Consider the following 22626-nt stretch of genomic DNA (forward strand, 5'->3'; position numbering starts at 1 on the left):
ATTGTCTCCAGATCTACTGTGCCAGTCTTGCTACAAATTTGGCAATTATCTAGGCAAGTTTGTATTTTTTGGGGCTTGAAGTTCTGCTGTACACCATGAATACATGTTGAAAATTTCATCATGCCATTTGGAAGGAGGACGTTATTATCAAGGAGTGAACGGATGTTTTGAATTGTGGTTGATGAGTAGGTTAATCTTGTATGATGATCGGGGGATGACGGGTGGTGTAGGAAATATTGGTGGTGGTGGAGGTGGAGGTTGTTTAGGGCGGAGGACATCATCTTCTTCTTCCACTTTTGGATCGGTCATAAAGACTTCATCTAAGTCAAGAATAGGACAAGTCTAGATGCTTCATCAATATTTGGGAGGACAAAGGGTTCCGTTGGTTCTTGAAGAGTTAAAGTTCTGAGAAATGATGATATCGAGTTTGGAGGGTCAGTGTTTATGGCTAACAGGTTCATATCTGGGGGTCTGGAGGAAGCACCAATGGTTGGATCTGGTGGTTGGTATAATGGTTCTTTGTCTTTTTTTATGGGAGGAGGTTCATTTTGTGGTTTGGTTGGAGGTTCAAGTCTGGGTTCTAGTTGAGGTAGTAGTGTTGGGTTTGGTATGTTGGGAAAGAGTCCACATGGTTTAAAAGGGTTTTGAAATTTTGGATGTGTCATGTTTAATGGTTGGAGGTTTTGGTATGGGGAAAGCTGAGGGAAAATGGTGAGGAATGGTATGGACGAGATCTTTATACGGTGATTGACGAGGTTGGTATGGCATGTAAACTTGCATTAGAAGAGCTTGAGTAGCTGCTTTCTGTGAGTTCTCCAAAAGGCTGGAGTTGCATTAACAACTGCTTTTTTCTTTTTTCTTTTTGCCCGAATGAGGGGAAAGGATATAGACAAATCCTTTCTTGTAGAAACAATTGTCTCCAATTCTTGTTCAATTGACATTATCTTCTTCTTCAAATCTTCAATGAGGGAATTTGAGGATGAAAAGGTATTGGATACCGCTTCGGTTGAACTTTTTGTTGGTTGTCAAGAATTTTTGAAAGGACTTGATTACGTGCTACGGCATTTACTTTGCCAATTAAGGGCTGCTTCGGCTGATGAGACCTGTTTTTTACTTCCATCTGAATTGGTTCCAACAGGGTTTTTTATCTTCCAAACATGTTTTACATTGGCTTGTGGGTGGTCAAAACTTTCTAAGGGAGGGAAATTTTGTGAGTATGAGGGTGATGCATGGTCAAACATGTAACAAGGTAAGGGTTTTTGTGTGTGGGTTTGACTGGGAGGCTTGGGTTGACATTTTTGTATATGGGGAAGGACTTTCTGGTAATATGGGATTAAGGGTGGTTTCTGGTTTTGTTGGTTTTGATCATGACTTTCTTTGCATGGGGAAAAGGATGGAGGTTTTTGTTTTCTTGATCTGGGGTAAAGAACATAGTAATCAAACCTTCCTGAGGGTTCTCCAAGGAGGTCGACTTCTGGGTCTCCTGCTTCATATCTTTCTTTTAGAATCTGCTGGGAAGACTTCTTCTTTCTTCTTTTCTTATCTTCTTCGAATATTTCTTCTTCTTTGCATTCTTCACAATCACAAACATCCCACCATATATGGCCTGTGGGTGATTTTCCTTCATAGACAGGTTTTCCATTTTCTTGAAATGCTTTGATCTGAAGACCATCAAGACCTTCATAAGAAACTGGCTGGATCATAGCTGTTGGAAAGACTGTCACTTCTTCTTTTTCTGGTGTGGTTGACGTAAATCTGACTTCAACTTCACCATTCTGGTTTCTGATGAAAAAAGGAGTGTTGGACTGGATTGGCTGAGATACTTGATGGAGAATCTCATAGTTTGTAACCCATGTCTCTGGAAAGAGCTTTTTCATCTGGTCTTTGTTCAATTGTCTTGGAACAAATGTGCACGTAGGCGTCATGCCTGGATCAACTTGGATCAAAAGAGCATCATTGGACTGGGCAAACTCTGGTATGGCTACATCAAAAGCATGGTTGGAGTTGGAAGCAAGTTGGTAGTGAAGTGTGGCGGCAAAGTATACGGTACTTGAGAGGCTCCTGGAATCTGAACTTGAACTTTAAGGGCATCACATATGTGAGGATCTCGAGAGACATGTTGAAATTGGGAAAAAGGGTGACAAAGGCTTGTTCACATTTAGTGTAGTTTGGACTTGTACCAATGACTGCATTGTGATATTCCATAAATCTAGAATCAAGGAGAGCATTCTAGAAGCTATAGGGAGTCCTTTTGCCATGAAAGGTGAGTGCAAGTCGTCTTGCACCAAAATGGAGGTGAGTATAACCTTGTCTTTGCCATGGAATGACAAACTCTGCGGGAAGAGCAAGAGTGATAAAATTTTCTTTCTCAGCATTTTGGAATATTAAACTTGGTCAAATTTTGAAGCTTGGACATACTCTTTGACCTTTAGAGGGTTGAGAAGGACCTAGAAATTTTTTTATGGATTTTTTGAAAGTTTTTTGGGGTTTATCAAACACAGTATAGGGATTTACAATGGGAAAGTCTGTAATAGGTATTTTACTATCTTCAGGAATATGGGATATTTCATATAGATACTCTAATCTATTTGCAGTAGATTTTCTAAGGGAAAGATCACTAGAAGTAGTAATGGTATGATTACTGCGAGGATGTGACTTTGAGGATGATGAACTGGAACCGGCCAGCCACGTTTTGTTTCTAAAATGAAGAACAATTTTCCTAAGATCTGACAGGACTAAAATGCCACTCCTAGGCTCACGTCCACTAGACTACTCAGGAAAAATAATTCTTTGACACTTTTAGTACAACTCCTTAGTTTTCTACTTGATTATCAAATCCCGTTTTCTGATGTGATTATCACAGAGGATCCACAATAAGTGGCAACTGTTAATCACAGAAAGTGCCTTTGTGGAGACTTCTATTTCAAGTGTAAATAAGAAAACGTGACCACAAGTAACCGTGTACCCCAAGAAAACGTGACCACAACTTGACCATCTTTAATAACAATTGAGTTTATTAAAATAAAAATCAACCTCTCCAAAATTTTGGTCCAATAAATGGTGAACTAAAAAATCTCAAATCTTATTATAGTAGATTGATCGAATTTGTCCCATAGTTTTTTCCTCTATGTTAGAGGATTTTACAAGTAATTTCCTAGTATTCTTGTTGGTTGATATTTTTATTACTGCCGTAGATTCTTTTTTTTATTTTTTATTTGGGTTATATTTAATTTAATTCACATGTAGAGGGGAGATTTATCCCGACAAGAAGATATTGTTCTAATTTAGATGGGTTGGCCAAGTAGTTGGGCATTTGGTCTCAAAGTGTTTGTTGTCTTAGGTTCGACTGGGTGTGCTCTCTAGTTCTAGTCTGAGTACTTTTTTTTGGTTAAATGGATGATATAAATAACAAACTAGCCAGCCTCTAAAACAGAGGTGACCAAACGATCACACAGTGTTCCATCCGAATCAAGGCCAAGAAGAAAAGCTACATCGAGGGGGGGGTTCAAAAAAATAGAAAAATCTTGTCCTAGCAAAACACCTCTTCTAGCAAGGGTATCTGCGCATTTATCAACCTCCCTATAACAATGTTGAATTCTCACACAAGGAATAGCTTTCATACGTTCCCTGCAATCCAAGTCTGAGTACTTGCACTTTAAAAAACCCCCTTATCTAGCAATTTATCTTACTAGGGTCTACCTATCGTGAATAGTAATTAGTATATAGTTGAAAGTTTTAAAAATAAACAATAAGTAACAAAAAAAAAAAAATATTGTTCTAAAAAATATATATATATAAAAAAATTGGACTAGTCTTGTCACTCTCTCACAGGTAGGACTGACAACTGGGTTCTTGAGCTGCCAACTAGCGTGCTTGCATGGACAGCCTATCCAAATTCGCTTTACAGTACCTCCGATCAAATAAGATAAGCACTAAACAATGTCTTATAAATTAATTAAAAAAAGAAAAGACAATGTCAATAAACAAATGTCCAGAATCTAATCATAAAAATTTGATGACAGAAAAGACTTTATCGTAGTATTCAATTTCAATTTGTGTTTAGATTCCCCACACCCACCCCAATTATCCACCAATCAATAATCCACACACTTTTCCAAAGAATCCAAGCCGTCCATCCCTTCTCCCTGTACAAACCCCACTCGAAAGAATACAACAAAAACAGACTGTACATCTTTTGACACTTCAACCCTCGAGAAACGTGGCAAGCAAAAACCGACAACGATTCCCTCGCCAAGTCGGCGTTTATATTTGGTAACAGGTAAAAAAAATAAATAAATAAATACACTGTAGCTCGTGAAATTCGCGCTTCTTTTTTTAAAATTTTAAGAACTAATACGGATAAACTTTACGTGTGACAAAGGTTGACGAGATCAAATGTACAAAGGGTATTTTAGAGATTTTGTCAATGCAAGGATAGTGTCGGATAGCGTGCGCGCCGTCTAGAGAGTGAAACCAAGCAATCGTCCTTAGGAACAATGGTGGGGACATAGGTGATCTCATCACAGCCGTCCGATCTATGCCGCTTAAAATCCAACAACGTGGCGAACATCGCGATGAAGAGAACGAGGTGGTTAATAGCGTACCTCTGTCCCACACACTGGTGGGGTCCAGCTCCGAACGACAAGTAGTTCTTCTTACAAATCCGGTCCTCCTGTCTCTCTTCCGAAAACCGGTCCGGGTCGAACCGGTCCGGCTCGCTAAACCCTTGAAACGACGACTCGTACACAGACGGGAAAACAATGGTCCCCTTAGGAATCGTGTACGACTCGTTCAACGGAAAATCCACCGCCGCGATATGTGGAACCATCGGCGCCGGAGCTCTGTACCTCAGAACCTCACGCGCCACCGCGTGCGTGTACTTCATCTGCGCTAACTGCTCGCCGGTTATCAAAGAATCGGACTCCGGCAGCCATATCGACTCGACTTCTTCGCGCACTTTCGCCAAAACCGCCGGGTGCGAGTCGAGGAGAGTCACGGCCCAGAGGAGCGACGAAGTGGAAGCGTCCTGAGCGGCGAAGAGAAAGTCGAAGAGGTAGCTTCCGATTTCGACGTCGCTGGTGTTTGGAGGCGGTGCCGCCATGGTTTCGGACAAAGCTGTTAACTCCTTCACAGTCTCTTGCATCCAGAAATCGATCAAGCACGTGGGTTCTTTCCCTTTCTTCATGTTCTCTTTGCTCTTTTCTACGCAGACAGACAGTGTTTTGACTAAACGGTCAACGCCGAGCCTCGCGTTTCGAAACGCCGTACCAGGAAAGTCGAAGGGGAGCTTCATGAGGCCAACATTGAAGAAGTTGTAATCGGCGTTAAACCTCTCGCGTGCCTCTGGAGCCAGATAAGGCCCAACAAACACAGTCTGCGAAGTTTCGAGATTCATATCACGAGCCAGAAATCTAAGCGGAATCGGTTTTCCCGAAGAAAGTTGATCCCATTTCTGCAGATGGTGGAGAATAATAATCTGCTGGAGTGAAGTATAGGTGGAGAGAGCTTTGGGAGTGAAATTGGGAACGATCCGACGGCGGAGATCTTTGTGATCTTGGCCCATCATGTATATGAGGTTATGTTCGCCGAAGAGCTTCTTGCCAAAAGGGTGGCCCACAAGGTGAAAAGCATCGGGGCGCACATTGGAGAAGATCTTGTGGGAGAGGTCAGAGTCGCGGATGAAGAGAATGAATCTGCCGACGATGTAGTTGGCGGAGAAGCCAGCCGGGGATGACTTGGCGAGAGATGATTGGTGGTCCCAGAACTTTGTAGGGTGACGGACCAATGAGATTGCGCTGCCAAGAAATGGAAACACTAGAACTGGACCTGGGATGTTTTTTCTCTTCCTCAGGTAAGAGATCTGTTCGAAGAAAAGGAGGAAGACAACGAGGGTAAAGAGACATGGGGCTAGAAAGGTGAGAGTGGTTGTTGAGAAGTTGATGAAATTCATGTCTTTTTTGTTTTGTTTTTTTTTTTTTTTTTTTTATGTTGGTCTATTATCTTATAAAGAAGGATTTGTGTATATATGGCATATGCGTGTGTTTGTATAAAGATAGGTGGACAAGTAGATTTGATTTTAGGTATAGAAAAAAGGAGAAGGGTCAAATGGTGGCGTGAAATGGAGAAAGAAATAGAAATATCTAGATTCGTACTGGGGTGGCAACGGATGGTACAGGGAGCATTCCTTTTCTGCAGGGACTTTGACGTTCGACTGTACTGTCTGCACAAATAAGATTCAAAGAAAGAGAGAGCTCAGGAGATACAGACGGCGGAGATAGGCGAAGCGAGAGAGAGAGAGAGAAAGGGGTTGGTGATGGTAATGATGATGATGGATTAGATTTCAACAGGAAAAACCAGGAGAGGGACGGGATCGCTTTCGGACAAGCCTTACTTATAGCCGTAGTAGTTTAGTACAGCTAGAATTCTTTAATTTTTTTTTAGGGTAATGTATGTTATTGGATATATATTTATTTTAGATAATATTAGAAAGTTTGCTAAAAAAATGAGTTACTTTTTTTTTATCGCCACGTACCTTAAAATAGTTTTGCTAAAAAATGTCTTTGTTATAAAAAATGTAATTTTGACACACCAAAAACTTATTTTATTATTTTATTACATCATTTTATAATATATCATTCACCAGGTGTTTTATTCTTGAATTATATAAATTAAAATAATATTTACAACATATTAGAATAATATATTAAATTCCTCCCTCCTCGTCGTTGTCGTCATTAACAACAACCAGAAAAAAAATCCTCCCCCATCATCATCATCATCAACAACAACAACAACTAGAAAAATTGTTGCGGCCACAATCACCAAAAAAAAAAAAAAAAAACCACAACCACCAAACTCAACCCACAACTGCCGCCGAATCCAACATCAAATCACAACCACCAAAACAGAAAAACAAAAAAAATCAGAACAGAGATCGGCATCACCAACGATTTGCCCATCACTAGCCGACCCACCCATCACCATCTCAACCCACCCACTACCGAATTGGGTACCAAATCACTGCAAAAAAAAAAAACCACAAAAACAGAGATCAGCCTGGCTTGATGCTTCGGCCTGGGTTTTGTCGGAGAGGGAGGCAGTGTTGTGAAGTAGAGGAAGAAAGAGCAAAGAAATGGTGGAAGTGAGAGAGAGAGCAGACATTGGTCAGTGAAGAGGATGATATATTTTAATTGGGATGAGGGAGAAAGATGAATAAAATAATAATAACCAGATGTGCTAAAATGTTCTATACCGTGCCAAAGTTATCACGGTACTGTAGCATGTGTCAAATTTTTGACACATTTGAAACATCTTATAAGACTTGAGCAGTAATGTTTGGTGTATCCAATGCCAAATAATTGGCATTTGACACACCTAATGATAGTGCTCTAATACATATTTTTATAGTTTTGCTAATACATATTTTTAAGAAAAACTCAATTTTCTAAGTTGTGTTCTTCTCGATTCTTACAAATTTCTTTGTTTCTTTCTTTTTTTAAATCCAAAACTCCTCAAATTTAGGGTCCGGTTTGGTAAAAGAGTTAAAGTAATATTGTTTCGGTGTTTTTGATGCACGTGTAGATGAAAAAGTGTATTGAAATGTGTGTAAGGTTATTTAAAATGAGAAAATCATCTAACCCGACCAAAAAAATACTTTACCTGAACCTGATTTTTTTTACTCGAAGCAAAAATGGGTTAACCCGTGACCCGACCGGATATTTTTGCGGCTCAACTCGACCCGACCCGGATAACTCGTGACCCAACCCGTTAAACAAAAAAAGCTAAAAATATATTTAAACTACGTGATACTAGGTGCATAAAGAACAAAGTATCAAAACTAATAGTTCATATATTATAGATATAAAGTTATAAACAAGTAAAACTGTTGTCAATACATGACATGAGAGATGACTATTTGAGTTTTTTTTTTTGTTTTTGCTAAGACTATTTGAGCTTCATCACAACCAATAAGAGTTAAATTTCACAAATCATAGACATGACATGAGAGAATGAGTTATGAGACAAGACAACACAAGCCTGCCAAGACAACCATTTTTTTTTTAAAAAAAATCTCATTTAATACTAGCTATAGTCCATTGTCTAAAGCCAAAGACACACACAATGCACAAACCTGAAAGTTGAAACGTGACAAACTTGAGCTACAATTGGCAAGTATGAATATTTGCAGTAGTGAATCTACTACCAATGTTGAGTAAATTGAGATTGAGGTGTAGTTCATATAAAATATTTACTTATTATTCTTTATTTAATATGTTATTTTTATTTTTAAATCTTTTTTTGTTTAATTTATCTTTCTAAATAATCTAACTTTACTATTATTTTAAATGCAATAGAAACATGTACACTTAAGAATACCGATAACTTGCTACTTTGCTGGCTTACTTGTTTTGTTTGTTTTAAGATCTATTTCTTTTTGAAGATGTAAACTTGTAATTATATGCATTTTGTCAGTGAACTATTAACATTGAAGACTTTTTCTATCATGAATTTATGACTATAAATAATTTTTGTCATGCTTAAAACTGTCAGAATTGGAAGGATATTAACAAGTGGTATTAAGTGCAATTCATTTGCTTAATTGATTTATTAATTCTCTCTAAACAAGTTGTCATTGATTTATTTTTGTAATTGAAAAAAAAAACTTGTTTGAAAAATACGGGTCAACCTGACCCGACTCGCAACCTGACCCGACTCGCAACCCGATTGACCCGTTTAAAAATGACCCGTTTGACCCGCAAACCCGATTGACCTGACCCGACCCGCTCGTTTTGCCACGTCTAAGAAAATGTGTGTTAGAACTTGTTCACCAAACAAGGCCTTACTAGTTGGCAATCTTAGACAGGCAAGTGGACTTGAAGAGACTGGATGGCAGGCTTTTTTTGTGATCATCTAGGTTGTTCGACGAGTTAATCCTAATTAAAGGGGAATCTTGAATAATTTTGATGCAAAAGAAATTGTGAATTTCTTCAACAATAAGCCAAATTAGTTGTATTTTTACTATTTTACATTACACTACTATAAAATATCAATTTTAAAAGCATGTATATCAGCTGGTGTAAAAAATTATGTTTATTTTAGGATAAAAATCTGCGTTTTCTATTTTACATACTTATTTTTCACACTACACTATATTAAAATATCAATTTTTCTTAATTATTTAATTGTTTCTTTCTTTATATAAAACAACTACGAACTACTCTCTTCTTTTATTCTAGTGATACTTAAACAAAGAATAGAAAGCTAAATGTAAAGTGAATATTGTCAGTATAAATTTACATAGTTATTATAGCAATTTTGTAAATGTACACATTTTTAGCTTGATTGATGTAAGTGATTTTGGGGTTGAATGTTTAAAATTGATACATTTTTCTATTTTACATTGATTAATGCAAATGTTCTAAGGAGAAGGTATTTGAGGAGAATGTATTTGGTATCAAATTATACAATGTCAACGATATTGAAATTCAATAAATAAGAGATATGTCGTTAAAAAATAACCACCCTAATATAAAATTAAATGAAATACACAAGTTTGTTGGTAGTAAATGCACATATCTTTTATTTATTAAAATTTGTTACAAATAACTGATATAATTTTGTTATAAAAAAATACTTTTTACCAGTGAATAATCAATCAGAGAGTCAACCCTCCCCTTGATTTTTTTATAAATTTTTTTTTAAAATACTTGTTTTAGCTTCTGATGCTAGACCATCCACTGAAGACTGAACTAATCTCATCGTAAAACAAGAGTTTCCTATTGAACTTTTCTCCTAAATTTCTAGTAATTAAAACAGTTTATATTATATTGTTTTTTAAAGTTTTTGATAAGTACAATGAGGGAGATTGTTTGGTGTATTAAACAACTTCGTTTTTCAATGGAAGAATATTTGTGTGCAATTAATGCTATGGAAGATTGCAAACACCTCTGCTCCTTGATTTACTTATTGTCTATAGGTTTAAAAAAAAAAAATATACTTATTGTATATATGATATATACCGATTGATATGTGCACGTCACGTAATCCACATGTTAATTATGTCAACTTCTTTTGGTTGATGACATATTGGATTATGAGAGCTCTTGAGAGAGTTTTTATTCCTCTTCTCATTATCAAAGGGTTATTCTAACTTAAAAGTGAGACATGTGGGTTAAAACTTAAACCGTTAATGTTGATTTATCATTTAGTTAAATTAAAATTGAATAATAAAAAAAAAACAAATACATTAGAATATTCATCCAGGCAGTACTTGCTGCTTCCCAGACGGCAATATATTTTATTATTTGAAGGTGGTAGTTGGATCCAAGTATCAAACCAGAAGTTCATAACTCCATCATCACCCACAGACTTTACTACAATTATGCTAGGAATCACGATCAATTTCTTTAAAGTATCCTGCCCGTGTTAACATTGTACTAATATTATATAAGTGTTGTACCGATCGTTTTACGTTATTATTTTTTTAAAAATTACTCATGTTGTTGTGTTGTACTTGTACTTGTAATGTGCTTCTTGGCTATTCTCTCGATTTACTAGGTTTTATATATATATTTTTTTCCCTCTTCTACTTATTAGATTAATAAAGAAAAAAAAAAAAACTTGCGATACAAGTAACTTTTGTGTTTTAAAATTTTATAAAGCAAAAAACTGTAGTTGTTTTCCAATTACCTTTCTCTTGAAGTGACTTGAGGCTTGAGCCCTTTGCGTTGAATACAGAAGTGCATTTCACAATTGACCTTGCTTGTTTTCTATACCTTTTTCTAGCTTTCGTTCTTTCCCCTTCTTTTTATTTATTTATTTACGTTATTTTATGTTATTATTTATTAAAAAATTATTCGTGTTGTTGTGTCGTACTTGTAACGTGCTTCTTGGCTATTCTCTCGATTTACTAGGTTTTATATTTTTTTTTCCTCTTCTTCTTATTAGATTAATAAAGAAAAAAAAACTTGCGATACAAGTAACTTTTGTGTTTTAAAATTTTATAAAGCAAAAAACTGTAGTTGTTTTCCAATTACCTTTCTCTTGAAGTGACTTGAGGCTTGAGCCCTCTGCGTTGAATACAAAAGTGCATTTCACAATTGACCTTGCTTGTTTTCTTTACCTTTTTCTAGCTTTCGTTCTTTCCCCTTCTTTTTATTTATTTACGTTATTTTACGTTATTATTTTTTTAAAAATTACTTGTGTTGTTGTGTCGTACTTGTAACGTGCTTCTTGGCTATTCTCTAGATTTACTAGGTTTTATATTTTTTTCCCTCTTCTACCTATTAGATTAATAAAGAAAAAAAAAACTTGCGATGCAAGTAACTTTTGTGTTTTAAAATTTTATAAAGCAAAAAACTGTAGTTGTTTTCCAATTACCTTTCTCTTGAAGTGACTTGAGGCTTGAGCCCTCTGCGTTGAATACAGAAGTGCATTTCACAATTGACCTTGCTTGTTTTCTTTACAGCTTTCGTTCTTTCCCCTTCTTTTTATTTATTTATTTTATTATTATTATTTCGTTTTTAAATTTTAAGATGAATGATTTGTCTTATATATATTCACAATCTGATCCAGATGTGAGCGTATGTGATGGCGCATTTTATTTTTTAAATAAAAGGAAACAAAAAAATATAGACAAATTAATGCTGGTCCTATTTTTTTAAATACAAGAAAAATAATATAGACAAAATATTGACCACAATGAATATTATCTTCCTTTTTTGAGAAACACAATGAATATTATCTTAAGACCCCAATTATTTCCCTCAATAAAAAACAAAAAACAAAAGACCCCAATTAAATGATTGAAAATACTGACCACTCATAACACTCAAATGGGGAGTCATTTGACAGATTATTGTTTACAAGTAAGTTAGTTGGCAGAATATAGCAGGTATAAATTAATATAATGTTATTTGGCGGAATAAGAACAGTGACAGCTCCAAAAACATTTTATAGGGGGTCATAACTAGGAATTTATATAATATATTTGTGGAGGGTGAACTCCTTTAAAAGGTATTGTCTGCTTTAGAGCGAAGACCCTCACGATTTTGTCCTACATCGGAGAACTACGCCTCCCCCCCTAACTTATAAGCGCTAGGCCTAAGTAGGGGAGTACCAATCATGGGACAAAACCGTGAGGGTCTTTACCCCAAAGCGGACAATGCCTTCTAAGGGAGCTCACCCATCCACAATATTAATAGTTTAAAGATCGGTAAGACTATAATCATTAAATGTATAAATAAATAACTAATTATATATTTTTTTCAAATTAATAATAATTTATTATATTTATATGTAATCTCAATTAAATAAAAATATATGATAAAGAAGAATAGTAACACACCTAGAAGTAGGATTAGGAGTAAACGCAAAACTAAGGAAAATGGAAAAAAGAAATAGTAACTGATATAAGTTTTTGCTTTTGAAATGTATGACTTTTTAAGCATATACTAGCTTGTAACTCCATGCATATGCATGGATACACTTAAAGATATATAATAAAATGTATAATATAATTTCTATCTATATAATTTAAATACTATTGATAGTCATTTTTATAGTCATTTTTTGGCTTATTTTATATAACATGTAAATTGTGTATTTATTTATTTATTTATTGTGAAGCACTTTTTTTTTTTTTACGATTTATTTATTCTAGACTCTTTAGTTTTTGTACTTAATAACTCACTTTGGTGAATATTTATGATGTGGTTCCACACTTGATTCTAAAATTAAGTAATAAAACTCTTTAAGAATAAATAATTTAGGAAACATGGCACAAAATTAGAGTTTTAATTTGGAATTTTAATTTTAATTTCTCTCACCTTCACCTATTATGTGTGTGTGTGTGTGTATATATAAATGCGGTCATTCTCTTGGAATTGGAGCAAGCACTAAAATACTTCTTGGATTTGGAAATTTGTAGAGCGCTTATCAAACTACTTGCTTAGACATAAATAAAAAACATAGAAAGGAGAAAGAGACATGAAGAGAATAAGAAAAGAATCACGTATGTAGATACAGATTAGTTGGTTGTACAAGTGGTGTAATTTTTTGCTTTTTTTAAAATTTTTGTTGTTGTTGTTAATAGTGGTATAATTTATTGCTAATGGAGAAGAAAAGTGCAGGGAAAAACAATTTCATTTCACCTTCAATAACAAATAAGCCAAAGTTTAGAGAGAAAGTTTGCTTATTTATTTCTTTTAACGAATGAGCAATTTTAAGAGTAGTGCTAATGATACAAAAATTTCATAATAAAATCTAAGTAGCAAATTGTTGAAAGTATGTAAAAAAGTAATGTCAGTTGTGGGTCTAGATGAAAACCAGTTACAACTTATTACTTAACCTTTATTGTAAAATTATTGTGAAAATATTATGAAAGTAGCGCTAAGATAATCATATTAAACTTATTTCAGCTGGTTTAAACAAAATTTAGGGTCAAAGTGTTTAAAATTTTATTTTAGGGGGTCAAAGCAATTTTTTAAAATATTTTATATATAATTTTTTTTTGGGCTTGGTCAGGGGTTCATTTGAATCCCTAGGCTGGCTGTAGCACCGCCCATTAAAATAATTCAAAAAAAGATAATAATTGAGGAGTAACATTCATCATTTTGAAAATACATATGAGTGTCAAGTTCTAATATTTTGTGGAAGTGTAACTCGCATTAGGAAAGTTGAATTGAACAAAGTTTCTCTCCAAACTAGTTTGGAGAGAAACTCTCTAAACTTTTCATATATCTCTTTTTTGGGGTGTGAATTTTGAAAATCTAACCATTGAATTTCATGTTTCTTATATTCTTAACATGCATATCAAAATTTATTTAAATTGGATGTTATTTACTATTCGAACAATAGACTTATTTTTTATACACAATTTTAGATCACAAAAATTTAAAATTTTAATATTTGCTTGATAACATAACAATCGATCTTTTATCTTCTTAAAATTTTGCAAGCATAAAGTGTTGGGAAATTGTCTCAAATTCCAATTGTGACTTGAAAAGTCAATTAGGTTTCCTGATTGAAGAAGGAAAAATTAATTTAGGTTTCTTTGTTGTAGAAGGAAAGACTATTCCCTGGTGTGGAGGGAAGTCTATTCCTTGTTAAAGAGGTAATCTATTCTTAGTCTAAGAGGGAATAGCAAAAGAGTCTTATAAATAGACAATGCTACAAAGAATTTGATGGCTTTAACTTAAGGGTCCTCTCTATGGGGAGAGGAAAAATAGAGCATGAAACCAAGAGAGAAAAAAAAAGGATTTTCGCTAGGGAGGAATGCAAGAAGGATGAGAGAGCAAAGGGTTTCCGCCTTCGAGAAGACACAAAGAGAGTAAAGAAAAATAAGAGAGATTTTTCTTTAACCGTGAGATATACAAAAGAAATATTGTAATTGATTTGAAAACAGTGAAATTGATTCGAAGTTTATCCCGTGATTTTTTCCCTTTAAGGAGAAAGAGTTTTTCATGTAAATATTTGTATTCTTGTATGTGATTGCTATTTGGGATTGATAATATTATTTGGGACCCAACATAAAGGATATAATAAAAACATGCAATGCAACGGTTAGATTTTCAAAATTTACACTCAATATAATTAAAGATATATGAGGAATGGAATGGGTAGGAGGGAACACTCATTCCTTGTTTGGGAGTTTAAGTGGGAGGGAATGAAATGGGTAGGAGGGAACACTCATTCCTCTCTATTCCCTTAAAACCTCAAATTTTCATTTCCCCCGAAATTGGGAGGAATAGGAGGGAATGGAATTAGATTTAATAATTTTTTTACTAAAACTCTCAAAATACCCATATATATTGTACCATTTATTTTAAAATATGAGTCTAATAGTAATATTGTCATAAAATGATTCCATTTCATTCCTTCCACGTTGCTCCCAAACAAGATTACTTACATTTCATTCATTTTCATTCCTTTCCATTTCTTTATTTTAAAACATCCAATCAAGGTTACATAATTCCATTTCTTTCCATTCTTTTCCATTCCTTTCCCTTACTTAAATACATTCAATTTCATTCTATTCCATTCATTTCTATTTCCTATGATCATTCCATTCCCTTATGAACTCCCAAACGGAGCCTTAGAGAAAGTCTATTCAAATGTTAAAATTAGAGTTGTGATGTAACAAATTTGATTTTAAATTGAATTTTTGACTTTCTGGGTTCTGTTTTTCAGTTGTTCACCTCTGAGAAATTCAATAGATTCAAAGAACGAGTCTCTACAAAATGGTCATGTACTTCTCACATTTTTTAGCAAATCTTTGTTTGTTGTTTATCTCACACAATAAATTTCTTTTTTTTAAGTGTTTTTTTTTTTGTGGTAAATTGTTTTGACCACTCGATGTTTTCTGTTAGTATTATGTGCAACTATCCACTAGTTTGAAATAAGACACTTAGGGGCTGTTTGGTTTTTAAAAAACCATCACTCATCACTTCTCCCTCAATTTTCATCGCTCATCACTCATCACTCTATAACTCATCACTTATTACTGAAAATACCACAACTTCCTAAGGTGGCATGGAATTTGCCGGTTTCCAACATCACGTTCTGCTCTCTCTCTCTCCCCAATATCACCACCGACAAAGCATAGGAATTTGCCGGAAACGAAAAGTCATAAGCACAAAACAAATAGATCTAGGCGCCTCAATGGTGGAGATTTGCCGTGGCCATTGCTGGTGAACGACGCACTGAAGCGGCGGCTAAAGGCGATGACGAGTGGATCGGTGGTCAGAAAATTTGGGTGGCACGTGGTGGCACGTGAAGTGGAACATGGGGACTGGATTCCTGGGTTTTGCATATCGAAGGTTGGTTAAGGGATCTATGGTGTTGGTTTTGTGAAGGGATTTATGAAAACTCATAGATCTGAAGGGAGGCTTGGATTGCTCATGATTTTGTACTTGCAGCGGCTGTCACTTTTAATGGTGGCAAGGCAACGGCAGAGACTTGGGGTTTTTTCTTAAAGCTTTTTTTTTTTTTTTTGGAATTTTAAAAACCTTTTTTGAGCCTTTCAAATTAAATCAATGCAAATAGTTTGCATTTTATGAAAGGTAAGTGTCTTATAAACTTGAGGGAAGGTGAGTACAATAACAAAAAAATCTCAGAGGAAGTATATGTGTGTGTGTATATATATATATATATATAGAGAGAGAGAGAGAGAGAGAGAGAGAGAGAGAGAGAGAGAGAGAGAGAGAGAGAGTGAAGCTTTCGTTTATTTTAGGGATGCATTTAACATGAATATTGATTTTTTTTCTCCTTACTTTGATTGTTGTGTATGATATGTTTAAAACCAGAATATATGTTTAGAGCATGGATTTCGGTTCCAAAAATTTAATAAACTATAGAAATAATATATTTATTATTTTAATATATTTCCTTACTTCTTCATTCTTACTTTTGTTGGTCTATTTTGCATATTCAAATTTGATGTAAGATGTTTTAATAAGCTATGGCTATTTTTTTTTTATGTTTTTAAATTTTTGTAGAAAATATTATATAATCTAGTATGACAATAATTTTTTAAAATTCATAATAATGATGGCAAACTAAAACTAGTAATAATATATTCAAAAAAAAATAGTAGGAATATAGAAAATACATTATTAATAATAATTTAAAGAATTATATTATGGGGCATATAATTAAAAGCAAACTAAAAGTAGTAAAAATGTTGAAAATAAGCATTTAATAATAATATATTTTAAAAAGATCTGGCTAACTTTTAGTAATTTTTTTTTATATAAGATAGAAATTATACTCTAACCTAATTTAAGTGTATATGTGTATAAAACTCTCTTTTGGAGACTTGAACCTCGGCCCTTGGTGCGATGGTCACTCCACAAGTATAAGTGCTCGTGCGATGGTCACTCCACAAGGATATCTTCTTTTGTTTTAAATAGAAGCTGCCACATCACGAACTAATAAACCAACGGTAGAGATTAAAACCCAATGCCACCTCATTAAATTTCAAGCAAAAACTAACAGAGCCCACCCACGAAATCAATGCTGCTTCTAACGTTTGCTACTACTTTAAACGTTAACATTTAAATTTTAACCAACGCATCATCCTCTTCACAGTACGACAACATTATCCTCTTTGCAGCACATCAGTGAAATGAAGAATGCTACTGGCATGGGTTTTCGAATCTTCAACCACATTATCTTTGCAGCATAGACTTTATTTTGTGCAAACTTTTATGCTAATCTCCACCAATAGATGGAGAAACTAAAACATGAGACGTATTGAAAATTTAATACCTTCTGAAATATCAAATTTACGACATTGTGATATACTGGCAACTAAGAACCAAAACATGGGATAGTCTTGTAATTTTGTAGTTTTTCATGATGACTACCTTAATTGTTTGTAATGAGGAGGCGTGCTCTTTGAATGGATAGTTTTTATTTTGGGTTAAAAAAAGAAGGCATGCCAAGTGCTTGAGAATAGTTCCAAAAGAATTTCAAATATGGCCAGGGCCAACTAGCATAAATTGTGAAGGAAGTTTTGTATTTGAAGGAAGCATGCCAGAGCCAACTAGCAAATTGAAGCAGCAGATTGTTGAGTTATCTAGTTTTTGTATTTTTGTTTTTAAGTTTCTTTGGAGAAGAAAAAAAGATAAATGTATCTCATGAAAATTCTTTGTTAGCAATTGCAAGGGATTCGCTTGTGTCAAAAGTTCAGTTAGATATATTTACCTCTTTGTCAATATACTTTTTAGATCAGTAAAAAAATTTCATTAATGTTGGAAGTCTCTTCATGGATAACATAGTTCAAGGATATAGAGGATGCAAATTACAAAATTGATGGATTAATCTAGCTATGGTGTGAAAGCATATAGTGGATAATTATGGTGTGGATTCTAATTTCAAATTCTAATTGAAATTTCTTTGATTTTTGCTTAATATATACTAGCTTATATCCCCATGCATATGCATGGATATACTTAAAATATAGGCGGAAATCACATTTTAATCCCTACATTTTCAGGCGATTTCTACTTTGGTCCCTAGATTTTATTTTTACGGCTTTTAGTCCTTATCTTGAAAAATGCTTCCCATTTTGGTCTCTACTGTTACATCAGAGACGAAAAATGTACACGTGACAAACAACAGAAAAGATAAATAAATTATTTTCCACGTGGCCTATTTGCCCTAATTAGTTCCATTCCTGCCCTTAGTCACGTGACCCTCACATGACATTCTCTAACATCTTAAATTCAGTTGCTCGCCAAATTAAAATTCTTAACCCCCAAATTAACTCAACTCCTTGCTCAGGTCCTTGCTCACCACACAGATTGAAATCCCTAACCCACAAACTCAGCTCCTCTCTCACCTCACACTACGGGTGTCCAAATTTCTGGGTAAGTTAGTATCTCTCTTTGTAAAGTTTTTAAATCTCTATTTAGTTTTTAGGTTTCTGGGTGGAGTGCAAATGCTTTTTAGTTTTGGAAGATCAGAGAGCACAAGGGTTTTTAACTTTGGAAGCACTTCAGGTTCCAACCCATGATTCTCAGACTTAATAATTATCTCTTCAATTTCATGACATTCTTCAACACTGAAGTGTTCAAGTTCAAAGAGTTGTTCAATCATGTCATTGGAGAATATCTTTTTCAACTTCACACAATGGTTTCAATTTCATCACACCCTTCAAGGATTCTGTTATTGGGTTTTTATTTTTTAGCTATTTTCTTTAGTGTGTCTTTTTTAGTTTCAAGGATTTTAGCATTTTGCTTATACAAGTGTTGGATTGGTTGTGACCAGATTTTGCTAATACTATTTGTTGTTGTTTTTCATGATTTTGGTTGAAGAGGCAACGGAATAGAGACAACGGATTTTGACCCTTGAAGTTGACATTGTAGGCTACAAGTGTTCCATTGGGATGCTACTCATGCTTGATGCTTCTTTTGGTTGGCTAAATAGGTGGGGGGGGGGGGGGAAATGGGTCATTAGGTGGGTAGGTATTAGTGGGAAAAGGCCATAATTTTGGTGTATGTTGGTAGGTTTTGGCAGAATGTTTGTGTTGGTATGTGTTGGCCTGAATTTGTGTTGGTATGTATTAGCGGGAAAATGCCTGAATTTTGGTGTAATTCTCTCTGTAATCCGAGACTTTAGCAATGAAACATGGTCTTTTTAATTAATTTATGACTTGTATACCAATTCATTGCATTGTTGTGAAGTTTTTGTGCCTTGTGTGCACTCAACATCAAAGTAGTTTGAACAGTACCTTAAAAGGGTTATAACAAAATTTTCAGTTTCATACACAGATAAAAGGTTTGTTTGTGATATTATTGGGAACCATAAGAAAGAAGTAGATTAACTCTTCAGCTGTATGCATACAGCATAAAAACTCAAACCATGTTCAAGTAAATGGTCTTTTAAATGGTGCTCCACTGTACCCAAATAATGTGTAGTCTAACATTGTTTGAACCACCAATGCAACAGTATTCAATGCCATAACTCCTCATAAGAAAGCTAGCCAGCATGTTGCAATAATATCACAAACAATTAATTCAACTTGTTCTACAACCTGTAAAATGTGAATCGTTTAAATGTCCTATTTTAGACAGCAATTTGAGACTGCAAAAACATCATGTGTGTCTGTCAAGCAACAAAATGGAACCTAAACCATTATTATAATTCCAAAATTCAAGAAGATGAAAAAGAAATCAAAAATAAAAGAAGCTTGATCCAAAAGAGATGGTACAATCTGCACAGGTTGACTATATAATACACTTAAGCTAAATATTACCTGCATAATCACCAAACCCTTTAAAAACATGTTCCAAGCTTGAATATTTTAAAAGCCTTTTAAAATATTACCTGCATACAGCTTGACTATATAATACACTCAAGCTTGATCCAAAAGACATAAGTTCAAGCCTTTTAAAAACCAAAGCTAAAAACCAGCAAATTTGAATAATGGAAGCATAATCATCACAACAATGGGAGAAAGGGTAAATACTAATGAACACAGAAACATAGCATCACCTGTAAATATTAATGATCACTAATTAACACCAATGATAGTTTTTGGTGTACCATAATAATTACAAAATATGGGACAAAGTCTACCCAGCACATTCATACAAAAAAAGGACTTGGTCAGCCATTATATAAGTATACCAAAATGCCAATTGTCCTGGCAGTTACATAAACATATGAAGAGTGCCTTCAACATATAGTACACCAAAAAAATGGTCCTGCTTCAGCTTGCTATCTTCCAGCAGATCTCATTGCTACCATATACCTTGCTACATTCCCAGTTGCATTCAAGGTCTCAGTGGTGACTGCACTTCTCTTCCTCTGCCTTTTTGGTCTTGGATTGGACTACTAATCAACTGGGCTGTTTGCATGACTATCCTTGGCTGCCTGCAAGCACAAGCACAATAACAATTAATAATTTGCCAACTGAAAAACAAAACAAGGGGGATATCTAAGTCAAAGTAGTATATTTACCCTCCTAGTGGTCCTACTAACTTGGGATGCACTCCCATGCAAGGAGGAGTTCCCTCCTACTTCTCCCTTGCAACTCCTGCTGTTGTGTCCTAATTTCCCACATGACTTGCATTGTTTTGAGATGCCTAGACCTCTGTTTTTTCTGTGACTTCTAGGTTCATCAGGCTCTAGTGCCTTCTTCTTCTTAAGCCTGCCAGGAGGTCTCCTCTTGATAGGAGGTTGCATAGGTGGCAGTTCACTAGGTCTCCACATATATAGGCCATTGATGGGCTCTATAATGTGGTCATAGCAATTAATGTAGGTAGTCCTTTTGTAGCAAGCATTGACATACTTTTCAGAATCTTCCCTGTTTAAAAAGATATAGGAAATGGCATGGCAACATGGTATGCCAGTTATGTCCCACTTCCTACAGCTGCACTTCTTCTCTTCCAAGTCCATAGTGAAACTCTCCAGCCCATTCTTCACTTCAAACTTGGTACGACCAGCCCAACATGATAGCCACTTGATGCATGCCAACTTCTCTTTGTACAATCTCTTCCTTATCTTAGGACACAACTCAAATTCCACCTTCATAATCATTTGTCTGTTTGCTTGAAATCTAGTCATCAGATATAGCCTAATACACTCAAGCTGCAAGCACATAGAGAGAAAGGAAGAATTAATCATTCATGAATCACATAGGTCTATGGATCATTATACACATTTATACATACTAAGTGCTGACTACCATAAGATATAGCCTACCATGGTGATTATAGGTTTGCTCCTGAACTTAACTATCTTGCTGTTGAAACTTTCACACATGTTGTTCAGGACCGTGTCACACTGGCCATCAGTTTTGAACATGTGTCTAGCCCATATAATTGTTGAGTGAGACTGTAGCCATTTGAATGCATCTTAATCCACCTCCTTTAGCTCATTCATTGCCCTCTCATGTGCTTGCTGATAAATAGCCTAGGTTGCTTTCCAAAAAATTTCTCTAATAAGGACACCGGGATGATTCTTTCTCAAGTTATTGTATAAATGTCTGTAGCAGATCTTGTGCTCGTACTGTGACCAATTGTCAACAAAGGTGTTCACCAACCCCTGCAAAGCACAATCATTTAGTTCAGCAAGCAATGAAGCTACCATCAACCACAATTAATTCGGCAAGCAATAAATTAAGAACACCCATCAACCACAATTAATTTAGCAAGCAATAAAGCTACCATCAGACCTTCTGTTGATCAGATATAAACACCCATTTGTTGTCATCTCCTATGTCAGCAAGCAATAAATTAAGAAACCAAGTCCAAGTGTCCTTCGTTTCAGCCTTGACTATTGCATATGCGAAGGGGAAGTATTCATCATTGGGATCTTTACCAACAGCACACATCATCTGACCATCTATCTTGGTCTTCAGATGGCATGCATCTAGACCAATGATTGGCCTGCACCCTGCCAAGAAGCCCTTCTTGCAACCTTCCAGGCAGATGTAGATTCTTTCAAAATATGGCATCTAGAGTAACTGGTGCTTTGCCAACCCTCCTAGCACAAACCTACTTAGCATCTACCTCATGTGGTTCACCATGGTCAACATTAGAAAATTTCGCATTATCATGGCCTCCAAATTGTGAAAAATCAAGTCTATACTCTTCATCATCATACTCAGTATACTCATAATAGTGATCACTCTAAAGTTCACTGTCACTAACAAAAACCTCTAAGGCCTTAGCATCTACACGTTCTGGTTCACTACCAGGTTGTCTAGCAGCTAAGGGCTCAAAATTCTCCACTGGTAACTCAAGTGGTTCATGCACTGGATGCTCCACAAAGACATGAATCTCCCTATATCCCTTCACCAAGTCAGTCATGAACATAGCAGCATCATCATCAACCACCTGATGGAAATTTGCCTACTCCGGGTTCACACTAGGCATTTTAAACCATAGCTTATCCACTACAATGTACCCAAACTCCCTACAGATACTCTCAACCTCTACTTTTGACCAGTTATCTGAGTCACAATTATCCACTATATCAACTGTCCCTCCCACATATACTTGAGGGTCCCACATGAAATGCCCACCATGGTAGACATGCAGAGTAAAAAGCTCATCCATCTTGCATGCAAGTCACGAAAAGAAAACATAATGAAAACATTTATCCACTTTTTGAAAT

At 35.2% G+C, this 22626-nt stretch overlaps 2 protein-coding genes across 2 annotated transcripts; both read right to left on the reverse strand.

Moving 5' to 3' along the window:
• Positions 1-4216: 4216 nt before the first annotated feature.
• On the reverse strand, positions 4217-6368 carry LOC142633918 (cytochrome P450 710A1-like). The gene has a single exon (XM_075808180.1). The coding sequence runs from the start codon at positions 5948-5950 to the stop codon at positions 4424-4426; it is 1527 nt and encodes a 508-aa protein (XP_075664295.1). The 5' UTR covers positions 5951-6368; the 3' UTR covers positions 4217-4423.
• A 13972-nt stretch (positions 6369-20340) lies between these two features.
• LOC142635411 (uncharacterized) lies at positions 20341-21964 on the reverse strand. Its single transcript, XM_075809568.1, has 3 exons — positions 21683-21964; positions 20488-21096; positions 20341-20379 (listed from the first exon to the last, which is right to left on the reverse strand). Exons 1-3 carry the CDS (start codon positions 21962-21964, stop codon positions 20341-20343), a joined length of 930 nt encoding a protein of 309 aa, XP_075665683.1.
• Positions 21965-22626: the final 662 nt, after the last annotated feature.

Source organism: Castanea sativa, chromosome 5 (genome assembly GCF_040712315.1).
Source record: "Castanea sativa cultivar Marrone di Chiusa Pesio chromosome 5, ASM4071231v1".
NCBI lineage: Eukaryota > Viridiplantae > Streptophyta > Magnoliopsida > Fagales > Fagaceae > Castanea > Castanea sativa.

Coding starts and splice junctions, on each gene's coding strand:
- LOC142633918 (XM_075808180.1), bottom strand. CDS start 5,950: ATGAATTTCATCAACTTCTCAACAACCACTCTCACCTTTCTAGCCCCA.
- LOC142635411 (XM_075809568.1), bottom strand. CDS start 21,964: ATGCCATATTTTGAAAGAATCTACATCTGCCTGGAAGGTTGCAAGAAG. Junction 21,097..21,682: donor TTATATCTGATCAACAGAAG/GTCTGATGGTAG, acceptor ATGTGCTTGCAG/CTTGAGTGTATTAGGCTATA. Junction 20,380..20,487: donor TGCATGGGAGTGCATCCCAA/GTTAGTAGGACC, acceptor TTGTGCTTGCAG/GCAGCCAAGGATAGTCATGC.